Source organism: Sardina pilchardus, chromosome 20, assembly GCF_963854185.1.
Source record: "Sardina pilchardus chromosome 20, fSarPil1.1, whole genome shotgun sequence".
In the NCBI taxonomy this organism is placed as follows: Eukaryota; Metazoa; Chordata; class Actinopteri; order Clupeiformes; family Clupeidae; genus Sardina; species Sardina pilchardus.
In genome coordinates this window covers 24681923-24694982 of record NC_085013.1, presented here as the reverse complement: position 1 = coordinate 24694982, position 13060 = coordinate 24681923, and the positions used below count along the sequence as shown (strand labels likewise).

Sequence of the window (13060 nt, the reverse complement as noted above, 5' to 3'; positions counted from 1 at the left end):
ATACCTTTAGTAAACAGAAATCAGACGTCATAAAAGGATAAAATAGTTTTATTTATAGTTTCGTAGTAAAGGTATGCCTCAACTTGCAAGACAATTGTTGGCAGTATGTACAACATACCTGTATTTTCCATGGAATGGAATCAAACAATTACCTAGTATTTCGTACACACTAATTATTTCTTTTTAAATGAAAAAAAAAGGAAAAAAAAACAAAAAACAAACATTCCCCAGACAGGCAAGTATTTCCTGGGAAGGTTCGGTTGGTATTATAGATAACATGGAGGAGTATACAGTGTATTTCACTACACATCGATATGGACTTTTGTTGTAATAAAAATAAAAAGGTTACTACCTTTAACTGCTTTGTGTAACATTCAATATCCATTTGGGAAGGAAAACGACAGACACTTGTATTTATACTTTACATCCTCAAACTACACTGGTACTGTGAGCGGGTCCAGACCACAAGAGGTTCTGGAACAAACCCGCTCCGATCCAGCTCCAGAACCTAGCAGCCGGTTACCGCGTCTATTCAAGATCTTAAGTCTTCACAGCTGACTGGCGAGTGCACATCAACCCAAAATCCCTAATTGTTTTTTTTTGTTTGTTTTGTTTTGATTTTGTGTTTTGTTTTTTGTTTTTTTTTTTGTTTTGTGCCTAATCCAATTTAGGAAAAAGAAATACTTCACAAAAGCGTTGTTTTCATCTATTTCTAATTGATAATCTCAGGCAAACAACAACAGTTTGACTACCAGGACACAAACTCATTTCAAGAAGACTTAAAATATACGTTGCAACAAAACAGTTTTAGAGGGGAGAATCTTAAGCCAACTATACCGGTCAAGGCAGGTAACACAAACACACATACACTCACGCAAGCACGCACGCGTGTGCACACACACACACACACACACATACATACCATCATCCCCTCCCAAAAGAAAATTCACATTCTTTTTTTTCTCTTGAGTGGAAAAGTAGAAATATTTAAAAAGGTAAGCTGTCCTGCAGGACGATCTCCCCCCATGCTTTAGGGCTAATGGTGCTCCGCGTACTTGCAGGGGTGAGGCGGGGCTGGGTGCGGGGCCGGGGGGGTTGGGGGCAAAGGGGTGGGTGGGTAACGAAGCTTAGCTAAAGCTGTGTGCTCACTTCCCTCTCCTTCCTCCACACTTCCTTCGAGGTCGTCCTGGCGACGCGGGGTGAGGTTTTGCGAAAAAGGCGTTTGAAAGTCGGAGCTGCCTCACTCAAGGAGTGGCTTGTTTTCTGAGTCAGACTTGTGATGACCGGAGGGACGTCACAAGAGAGAGAGAGAGAGAGAGAGAGAGAGAGAGAGAGAGAGAGAAAGAAAGAGAGAAAGATAGAGAGAGAGAAGAAAAAAAAAAAACAAAATGAAAATAAAAAGGTTTCCCAGACAGTAGCTGGCTGGATCGGACCAGAGACCCCCGTCCAAACCCGCTGATCTGGTCCAGAAGAGGGCGCTGTGAGGGTTAGGATGCCTGCAGTGATGACCTCAGGAACCCCCGAGAGCAAGGACTCTCCCAGCCTGAAGGGGGGGGGGGGGGGGGGGTGGTGGATGGGAGGGAGGAAGACGATGCTAAAGACGACAGAGAACAGGTGTGGGGTGGGGTGGGGTTTGACTGGAGAGTCTCTGGTTGCGTCCCTCCGCACTGATTTGATGAGAGTGTGGGAGCAAGAGTGGGAGTGTGTGGGAGAGGCGGGTCTAACTGGGCTCTGCGCGCAGCTTCTTCCTGTTCGGGGGCTCCTCTTCCTCAGACTCGGAACTGGAGTCGGAGCCCCCGTCGAAGGCGGACACGGCCCCGCCCTTGCGGTTGGTGTACAGGCTGCTGTCACTGGAGGAGTAGGACGACTGGAACTGGGCATTACCCTTTGCCTTCTCCAGTGCTCGCACTATAGACACACACACACACACACCATTATAAACACACGTGAAGACATCCCAACACACCCCATGTAAGCATCAGCTAGTCACCAGTCTGGCTACCTCAGATTTCCATGACTCCATTTGACAATGAGCCAATGGCGAAAATAAAGAGCACGACACACACTACTCATGAATGAGCTCACTAAGATGATATCAACTGCCAAGTCCTTATTTATGAGTACACAAGAAACTTGAACTAGTACGAATCATTTGAAGCTTAGCAATAACATGCAACAGCTAATACTGTACTTGGTTTCCCACCAGTAAGGTTTTGACTGCAAACTAAACACAAAATAAGTATACTAGTACTCTTTAATATGCGTATGTGTACAGTATATGCGTATACATTCCAGTAAACGTGTGAAGTCAGACACATATTCAATGGTGTCGCCATCCTGAAATAAGGAACGTTGTGAGCAAGGAATGTCAACCAATCCGCAAAGACGGCATACTTTTGAGGCCATCTGTAACCAATATTCTTTTCGTAGATATGACGCCAGAAGTGAGCATCTATTGGACGACATTTTTAACAATGTCTGCAATGGCCGCGGTATCTCCTGGGCTGAGGTGGCTAGCCTACCATCAGCAATTCAAATGAATGGTGGTGGTATAACCTCACCCTCTCCAAGCCTATAGAACACCACCATGCCCCAAGCATAATTTTCCTTTGCATACACAGCCTGGGTGAATGTGTCTGTTTGGATGGGTTCCTTTTCAGGAGGAAAGTTTTAAAACATTCTAAAAATTTAGTTCCGCAACAATGCAAGGTTCTGAAATTACCTTGGGTGCGTTCGTAAATTCAATCTGACACTCTGAAAAATAGAATAACGCTCTGAAGTTCGAAAAAGAGAGCATTCTAACTCCCAGTGAATTTACGAACGATTATTTGTGTTTATGTTTACAATATGGACGCCACTATGGCACTTTTGAAACAGGGTTTATGTATTATTCAAAACTCAATTCCACTGATGCAAGAGCTTCCTTGACAGTGATGATGAAGAACAATGTGAGAGCAGTTATTTAAACCGTCTACATAATCTTGATGAGCAACGCTGTAATGTCAACTTGGAAACGTTCTTCTAGCACAGGCATCACCAAATGGCGGACCGCGGTCCGGGTCCGGACCCAGTGACGGTGCTGTCCGGACCCGTTGAAATTGTCAGCCTATATTATCAAAGAGCATCGTCCGTAGCCAAGCCAATCAACTCGATTGTTTACCTTTCAGCAACAGAGAATAGGCCTAGCGGGAGAGAGAGGAGATGAGAGAAAATGGCTTGCTCAAAAATGATGGTGAAAACCGAACTTTTAAAGATGAATGGACGGACGGACCAATACGTTCGTGCTGCTGTGAATATGCGCTGTGAAACTGTGGCGACGTTAGCGTGCGTCACTGAGATCAAACACGGGTCGTTAGAGGAAAGGTACACGCAGAAGTCCGCAGTGAGGGCAAGTAAAACTTGAAAAGCACTCCGAGAGCTAACAAACAGACAAACAAACGCAAACCCCGATGAAAACATTACTTTCCTCGGCGGAGGTAGGATAATAATTATCAAATTGAAAGCACACTATGACAGGTCTACTCGTGTGATCACGCATGCATGTACAGGCAAATTAGTGTTCGTTAAAGATTGCGTGGATTTTGATGCAACACGAGAGCATTTAGCGATGGGACAGCAGCTGTGAATGAGTGCTTAATGCGGCTGCAGAAACTTTACAGATCCCATTGTCAGCTTCAACAACAAGATTCAAGAACATCTGAACTATTAGCAGAGGATACTAGAACGCAGTATGCAAAGGTCTTTTTTTCTTTTCTTAAAGATCCACTTTTATTTTATTCAAAAGATTCGGAATGTTTTACATTAGGCCTAGGCTGCTTGAAATAGGCCCTAAGTTCAGGCTGCTCAAAGTTATTTTGCACTTTATATTTATTCTATTCAGAATAAATTCAGTGTCTGTCTGTCTTTCTTGAAATGTAGGCCTAGTAAAGACAACTACAGTATTGTTTTGCATTCAAGTACCATTCAAGTTAAGATTTTTTGGTATGTTACAAGCATATTACTTTGAAAACACTTGAAATGTAACAATAAATTAAATAGGCCTAGAAATGTACATGCGTTATTGATTTTATTAACTTCAGGGTAGCCTACACTATTTTCAGTGACAATTTAAGATTCGGACCTTTGCCGGGAGGACATTTTAGTAACTGGACCTCTTTGAATTTTAATTGAATACCCCTGTTCTAGCACTAGCACTAAAATGCTATTGCTAACCTGTTAACGTTACATAGGTAACTAGAACTAGATTCGTTACTAGCTGACTGATGTGACGTCACACTCTGCTACTCTGTCCTTTCAGCTGGAGTGCCCAGAGTACGCTCTGGGCGCTCCGAGAGTGTGACGCTCTGAATAAACGAACGATCATTCCAACCACAATCTGAATTTACGAACGGTTAAAAAAGTTTCAGAGTGTGCTCGGAGCGCTCGGAGAGCAATTTACGAACGCACCCCTTGTTGCATTTGACAAATGCAGATGTTCTTTAGAACGTTCATTTCACAACATTCTTGTCACACCGGTGGGACAGTAGGTTGCCCGATGAAGGATGTGCAGTGAAGGCTCTTGATGCCCCTGCCCTGCTCCACCCCACCCTGCTCAGGCACCCCAAGACTCACCCTGTTGCTCCAGCAGAGCGTTCTGCCTCTTCAGGTCGTCAATGTCCTGCTGGTGTGTGTGGTTTTTTCGCCTCATGTACTGGATATACTCCGTTGCCTTGTCCAGGATCTGTGCTCGGGAAGCCTGTTTCACAGAGTGCTGTCAGCAGCAAATTGTACCACTCAAAATCTCAAGTAAGGTTACAAAATGTGACAAATACATGCACACATACAGGAAACTACTGCTAGCTAAATGATGCATTTTCTCTGTAACTTTACAGCACAGCACCGTTATCAGTGCATCACTGATAACAACACATTATCAACATTGGTAATAAACAGAATCACATGACATTTGCACATTGGCATATTATGTGGTTATGAATACTGACCATAGTCTCAGACCTTACAGCATTTACTTGAGACAGAGCCATCACAGACTATTAACGAGAGCAATAAAACAAATAAATGTATAATTACCGACACATGGCACTGAAAGAATAAAAGAATAGAATTACAGCAGCTGCATCTACTATCTACCAACAAATAGACACATGACCTACAGTACATAATGCAGCTAAGCAGTTAAAGTATGATCCTTAGATCGGAGTTTTACAGAGATCATTTACAATCATTATGTCAGTGATTTGGCATTACAATGTAACAGTAAACAAACTCCTGTTATACACATTACACACTGTGACTCTGGCAGAATTCCCAAGGAGAATTCACCAGTTTACAGACTACAGATAGACATTCGAATTTCAGGGAACGTCAAAAAAGACGCCACTTAAAAAACAACAATAACTGAGAGCAGTGTAAAGGGACACACCTTCTCTCCTTGGAGCGCAGGCACGGAGTCCCGGAGACTGTGGAAGCTGTCTTTGATATGGTCCCTGCGTTTACGCTCCAGCGCATTGTGATGTGCCCGCTTGTCTGCCTGAGGACCAGCATATCACACACCATTAACTGGGTCAAACTCAACAAACACACGTAACGACCCCCCCCCCCAAAAAAAAATAAAAAATCCACAGAGCTGGAAAGGAAAACACAGGGCTGCAATGATCACTTGCCAGCAGGCAAATCAGTTGCTTCACTTCATAGAGGTCTCAGTTTTTTCATCTTTGTAACCAACTACTCAAACTCACAACTAGTGCAAACACATGCTACTAGCATGGCACGAGGAACGCTTCCATGTTAGAATTAGTCAAAAATACCTATTCTTCAAAAATTACATGGTAATAGTTATGGTTCTTAACTGACGCTTTTGTCCAAAGTGAATATATACAGTGATGCCAGCATTAAGCTACCAGCAATAGAATAAAATAATAAAAATAAATAAGAACAAGAATAATAATCTAAAAAAAAGGCCTACTTCAATACAATATTACACAAAACTTGCTGAACCATTTTCATCAAGCCTTTGCACCTTCCTTGGGGTGATGGAGGATTCATTTGATCTTTTAATTGCCCCTGCCTTGGCAATTTGATACTAGTCATGCTACTAGTAAGCTACTCATACATAGATAGATAGATAGATAGATAGATAGATAGATAGATAGAGATACTTTATTGATCCCCAAGGGGAAAATTCAAGACATAACCAGACTTGTTGTGCAGACTTGTTTGTGCTATATGTTGTACTTGCTGTGTAATCTATCTTGGTTTGTGTTTGCTTTTTGTTATACCTGCTGTGGAGTCTTTGTCTGTGTTTGCTTTATGTTGTACTAGCTGTGTAGTCTTTGTTTGCCTTATGTTGTACTTTATGTGTAGTCTCTGTCTGTGTTTGTTTTATGTTGTACCTGTTGTGTAGTCTTGCTTGTGTGTGCTATATGTTGTGGGGCCAAAGATGAATTTCCACAGTAGTGGACAATAAAGACTTCTAATCTAATCTAATTTAATCTAATCTAATCTAACCTAAATAGTTGGCTCAATATGACAAATATTGCTTGTGGACCACACTTTGAGAAAGACTGTACTAGACAATAGAGGCTGGACACGGACAGGCATGTCCCAGAGGTTCACATGGCCCAGCACAAACACTCCTGGGGGGTATTCCAAGTACATGGTTTAGTGACAAACCTGGTTAAGTTAACTCAGACTAAGGGGGTAAACCTCCTTATAGGAGAGCTGTATGGCTTCCTTCTCCCAACAAAACAATGGCATATAGGGATCTTGTTGTAGGAGGTTTACCACTTACTCTGAGTTAACTTACTCAAGTTTGTCAGTAAACCAAGTACCAAAGTGGCATAGCACGAGAAACCTCAGTATGGGCTCTTCAGGTAAAACAACATGGATTGCCTCTCACATCAACCCCCCGGACCTCTCCATGACAACTGTGTTTTGTGATCAAGCTAAAGAGAGTGAAGAGGCACATTGATTTGAGAGTTTTGGACAGAAAATGGCGCTCACATTTCATAGGCTATATGTTTTACAACTGTAAGACAATGCAGAGACAGTATCTCTGGTGATGCAGATGGAAGCTAAACTTGTATATTAGTAAACTTCCTAATATTATTATTATTATTATTATTATTATAAGACTGCCACATTCATACAGTGACCTAGATTACAAGAAGTTGCTTTTACAAAATCACATTTACAAAGCTGTTGCAGGAGCCAATCAATTATTATGTAAAAACAAACAACAACAAAAAGGCAGCATTTAGCATCAATACTTGCGAAATGTCTTATTTTTTAACGTTCACAGACACATGTAAAGTAGACCTGTCTGTGTTTCTGTAACATAGCACTAAAGGTTTTCATTTCAAATTATTAAAAACAAACATGAAAGCAATTGCTACTTTTCTTCGGATGACATGGTGGTGAATATCGTGCAAGGCCAAGGGGATAGTGAACGTCCACAGAGGTTGTCCAAAGTCATAGCTTCCACTGCAGGCCTTGTTTATGTAAGCTAGCTAATGTTTTTCATAGAATCAATTGCACTATTCTCCCAGTATGAGTGTCAATGCGGTTCGACGTACAGGGTATCTGAACGCCTGCAAAATTCAAGTGTTATGTGTGACAGCTGAAATATAGCTACACTTATAACATGTTAATAAACTGAGTAGTCTAATCCCAATGCAATACCAATGCAACATTTTATAGGGTGTCAGCTATAGTAATAATCTCGCGGAAATTGATAATTTAGCGCAGCTAAATATAGGGCGCGCTTAGCCTTATGGGATGGGATTACCCTTCATGCGTAAATATTTTCAGCGCACTCCTTGGCGACATATAAAATATTACCGATGAATACGCTTCATTTATGCACCACACAGGTGATGGACATTTTAGAATTCTTCGAAGTGACTCGTGTTACATGTTACGAGTATGTATCCATCTGCATAACCCTATCAGTCCTACGAGAACAACATCAGATAGCTTGGTGGCTACTGTCTTCTGAGAACAGACACTAGCTAGCTACAACTAATGTAAAAAATATAAATACAACTAGAGGTAGCTCGCATGCTAACATTGAAGGGGACATATTTTAGCTACCAATTCTAGTTAAGTATGAATCCAACGTTAGTGTGGGAATTAATAGCGCCTTGTTGCTAAAACCCTTGAGAAACATAGCTAGATAGCCACCTAGCATAATAAGGCAGGAACTAGGCTAAGGCCAAGCATTTCGTAGTAATGAGGGACTATGGAGTATGGAGATGTGGAAGAGAAAGGTGAACATTCAAAGCGGCTACAAAAAAACTATCACGTACCACATTATGGTATCTCGACGAATCTTCCTGCAAGAAACGAAAGGGAAGCGTTAGTGTAACTCAATACAAGCTAAAGTAAAACGTCAAATACGTCGTTATGTCGAGAGCAGCCAAAGCTGGCTAACATTAGCTTGCTATATAGCTTTGCCTACAGAATTCAACTCAATATTAGCATTGCTAACGATTCCCCATAACCAATGACCAGAAGCAAATTTCAGGAAAACATGTTTATCAGATTTCAAGCCCAACATAATTGTATCACTAACATTACTGAGTTGATTAACAGTACAAACTAGAATTACAACTCACATCACTATCGACTTCAATATCATCGTTATCGCTCATTCTCTGGAAAAATAATGGACAAAAATAAAGAATGGACTAAAGACAAACTGAAGCGAAACGAAACAACCTATCGTCCAAGCAAACTGGCAAGTCTTTACAGCAGAAACATGACGATCGACGGAATCGCTACACGTGATACGCTTACACATGGACATTTACAACACCCAATGCGCATGTGTGGGAGCGCAGAGATAGATGGGCAATGACGTTTTATGACCGTCCAATAAATAGAGTAGTCAACACTTAAAAACTACATTTCCTATGTTTGCGTCTATTGAGGGTACGCCCAGGCGACGTACACTAAAAGGGAGTGCCCACTGTCTCTCTCACCACGGTCCACAACCCTAAACAACCGCTTCAATTCTCTGATCCGAGATCAGTTTTTAAAAAAAATACTGTATACTTTTAACAATGAACTGTGCTCTGTCGTGCCATCTGGTATAAAGGGATTATGTTTAAGATGTTTGAGTTTGACCAAAACGCGTGTGGATTTATGATAGCCTACCCTAATTTAAAGCAGCCACAGCTACAGCGAGGCTTATGATTAGTTTGCGTTATGTGGTCACTTGGTCTAGGCTACATTGCTAGCTTTAATAAAAGGCTTGCATTTCTATTGATATGTTATTGGACATATATGCTTACTGTAAGCAAAATGGATAACAAATAGCCTAACATGAATTCTGTGTTGGACCTATTCTTTGAACAAACAGCAGGGGGCATCACGCGAACCACGACTACACAGATACCACACAGCTGTTAGAAATAGAAACGTTTTGGTGACTTGATTTAATGTGATACAGACTTTTTATTATTATTTTTTTTTTACCACCCACGTCTTAAGGGAAACGTAGAATTAATGTCTGTCATTTCAAACCATATTAAAGGCCTACCTGTCTTGGACTGCATATTTTAAATGTAGCCTTTTAAAAACAGCTGCAATGAAAATGCTTGAGTCTCGTGAAACCTTGTCCTCATGCATCACCTGACTGATTTGACCACAACAAAAGACATGCTTTTGGAGTGAAGCCAGGGCATTCCAAAGGCAGGAGTTTTCTTAGAAGCCCTGGGATAATTCCAGTTATTCCCAAAAGAGCTCAAGTGATACACTGATATAAACTGAGGATTAATACAAAATATATATATGAAAAAGTCGTTATAAGCACCACAAATCATATGGTATGCATCATGATCTGAATGGGCAACAACTTTTTTGTAATGTTTTTCCTGCTTAGAAATAGTCACTCAAGCAAAATTTGTGAAGATTTAAAAATATTAATATTTCATTTTATTTTTATAAAACTGTTGCCTGTAGGCAACATTGTACCATAATGGAAAATGTTACACTTTCTATAAATAAGGAATATTTGTTTAGAAACATATTTTTATTTAGCCAAAGACCTAGAAAACAGAATTATGTAGTTTTTACACCATCATATTATTCATTTTTTTGCAAAAAAAAGTATCATATTCACCCGTTACCCACAGGCAACATTGTGGAACACTATCATAACCAACCCATAATATGGTCAAATCATCATGTATATTATTTTAAATGTATTTATTAAAATTACCAGCAGCAAAAAGCATTACAAGAGGTAAAAAAACACTCTTCATCCCCTAGATTATATCAAGTATTGCGGTATAATGTTGCCTGTGGGCACCATACAGATTATTTTATATACATCAAAATGCTTGAAAACACATCTTTGCTTGTCAATGAAGGTTGTCAATGTTTTTGAAGAATGTAAACTTGAGGGAAATTAGTGAAATTCACACTTTTCTAGGGTGAAAATATGATACCCAGCCAAACGTGTGCATGTGCTGAAAGAAGGGTCAAAATAGCCACCTGTGAGGTATGTGACCATTATTTTGCATTTTCATTTGTTAGTATTGAGGTGTCCAGTTCTTAAAAAGGTATTTACTTTAGTTAAGGGATGTCTCATTTTATTTCAACAAGGCAAAATAGGCTATGTTGCCTACAGGCAACACCGTGGCTTAAAGCCATAAGTTATATTTAATCAGTTGGCATGATGTCATGTTGATATTGGCTTGTGCATAACTATCAATGAAATGCTTCATATAAGTTAGTCAATTAACATCCACCATAAACAGTCTAGCCTTTACATCCCTAAAGCCCTGCCCTTCTTTTCCGTGTGTAGTAACAAGCAGAAAAGTCCAGCTTCAGAAAGTCAAAGTCCTGCCACATTTCTGCTTGAACCATTCACTTAATCAGCTAATTCTAATTAGCACAACGCTTAAGCAAGGTAAGATCAGCTAATTAGTGAAATCACCTGTGTTAAGAACAGGTAGCACCAATACATAGGTTTCATCAGGTCCAGAGTGGCGACACTCCCTAGACCGAGGTTTTCAAAGTGGGTGCCGTGACGCATGCTTAGGGGTGCCGCGTATTGGTCCAAGGCTTGATCATTTAATTACATTTTTAAAAAGCCGTAATATCAATTTCAAAATGTACTTTATTGCAATTATATCAATGAGCCAATTTCACAGTGTCCAGGTGTCTGGCCTAGTTGATGTTAATGATGCCTTAATTGGCAGGGTAAAACATCTTCCTGTTTCTGTCTTTCCTATAGACTGAGCTGTTCCAGAGGAAGTTAGTTTACACAGTGGCGACATCTTGTGAAATAGGCTAATTGAAGTTTTATTTGCAGCACAAACAACAGGCTAATTTACTGTTGATTCAGGGTGTAACCGGGTTAAAGCGGAGCTTAAAGGATCTTTGGTGTAATGTCAACAACAGTTAGTTTGTTCGCTATTCTGTATTGACAAAAGGCGGAGTGCAGGTAGGCTACATGCAATACATTGTTAACAGCTCTTCGAGTCACGTAAAATGTCATTTTTGGTACATAGCTAATTTCCGCCTACTACCACAGTTTTAAAAAAATATTAGAAATAGGAGTATTTATCGATCTAAAAAAAGCATTTGACACTATTAATCTAAATAGGCGTCAGTTTGTGAAGTTGGGGGATTGCTGTTCTTCATGTTTGGACATTGTCTGTGGTGTCCCCCAGGGGTCTGTGTTGGGGCCAATGTTTATCTGAGGTATTGAAAATAGAACTTTTTGCTTACGACACAAATATTTTTGGTTCAGGAAATTATTTGAAGGAATTGCCAGATGACATTACAAAAGAAATGAGTGTAGGCTAAATTAAAAATATGATCTAATTATAATAAACTGTCCTTAAATTTGTCTAAGATGGGGTGGATATTGAAAGAGTTTCTGAAATAAAATTCCTTGGAAAATCACCATCGAAAAATCACCATCGAAAATCAAATTAGTTGGAAACCACATATTAAACATCTGCAAAATCAAATCAAATCACATTTAGATACACTTAAGGTGTGGATGCTTGTGTTTCTTTATGAATCCGCCATCTTAGTTTGTATAGAAATTAATATCAAGTGGCACACGTAAGAGGGCGATAATAAGCAGGTCAATTTCACTGCATTCTTTATCATATGCAAGTGACAAATAAACCTCCTTGTATCCTTGTAGGACGGGTTATGGTGTCGTTCAGATACCATGCGTGTATTTCTTTAGTTGCCGAGTTACTTGCTTAATCTAAGCAGTTTTAGCAGAGTCGCTATTAGGCTATAGCCTGCAAAAAATGGTTAAAGTAATGCTAGGGCCAATTGCTGTAAAAGAAGTAGATTTCTAGGCTAGGAAAAACTCCTTGTGTTGATGAATGCAATGGCTAAAGTTCAATGATTTCTGATAGCCTGTCAGCTTTATATTTTCAAAATAACTCTGAAAGATATAGTTGGGAATCACATTTTAGTGTTGTTATTAATGTAGTTCATGTGTGGATGTAAGGTGTGGCACCCACAACCAACCTTGAAGGGGTCGGCCGTGTATGGGTATGTAAAACTCTTGCTGGCCTTTTGCTTTGGTTTATACTTTTACGCAACAGGTATGACCGAACAGGTGACATTTTCTTCAGCACATTTAGAGACAGAAACAAACAAACTGTTGTTGCTGGCGGAGCATTTCTGAAGGCACGGCTCAGAGTCAGATGGGTCTCTACAGGTGAAAGAGGCAGGACAGATTTTTCAGGCATCACAAAGACTTGTGTTGTTGTGAGCCACACACAAAAGGAACCAGAGGAGCTGGCACACTCAATCCTGCCACCCCATTATGTAATGTCCTTTCACAGGGAAGCTCATGTACTCGGTTGCCAGGAGGAGAGATGCCACCGAGGCAATTCCATTCTGTTCCCGGTCGTGTACTATTGATGCCGTAGCCCTTTCCCACGTCCCCCGTCAAAGAATAGGACACTCTTAGAGTAAGTTCCTCGACACTAACTCCTGTTTGAGGTGCAAGAAAGAGTGAAAAGTATAAAAATAATAATAATATTTTATTTGTAGAGTGCTTTATCACAGAACATTAAAG

The 13060-nt window shown here is 40.3% G+C and overlaps 1 protein-coding gene across 4 annotated transcripts; it reads right to left on the bottom strand.

The window, feature by feature from the left end:
* Window positions 1-30: 30 nt before the first annotated feature.
* Window positions 31-8776, bottom strand: LOC134068201 (protein max). 4 transcript variants are annotated; one of them, XM_062523783.1, is made up of 6 exons: window positions 8616-8776; window positions 8307-8333; window positions 5423-5530; window positions 5071-5082; window positions 4612-4750; window positions 31-1908 (listed from the first exon to the last, which is right to left on the bottom strand). In XM_062523783.1, the coding sequence occupies exons 1-6, from the start codon at window positions 8649-8651 to the stop codon at window positions 1721-1723; spliced, it is 510 nt and encodes a 169-aa protein (XP_062379767.1). In that variant the 5' UTR covers window positions 8652-8776; the 3' UTR covers window positions 31-1720. The 4 variants fall into 4 exon arrangements, with proteins under 4 accessions (XP_062379767.1, XP_062379769.1, XP_062379768.1 ...); XM_062523785.1 differs by having other exon boundaries at window positions 4612-4735; XM_062523784.1 differs by lacking the exon at window positions 5071-5082.
* Window positions 8777-13060: the final 4284 nt, after the last annotated feature.

Excerpts from the sequence above, each read along its gene's own strand:
- LOC134068201 (XM_062523783.1), bottom strand. The coding sequence starts at position 8,651 with ATGAGCGATAACGATGATATTGAAGTCGATAGTGAT. Across the intron at positions 8,334-8,615 it reads ATATTGAAGTCGATAGTGAT|GAAGATTCGTCGAGATACCA; the intron begins GTGAGTTGTAAT and ends CGTTTCTTGCAG. Across the intron at positions 5,531-8,306 it reads CGTCGAGATACCATAATGTG|GCAGACAAGCGGGCACATCA; the intron begins GTACGTGATAGT and ends GCTGGTCCTCAG.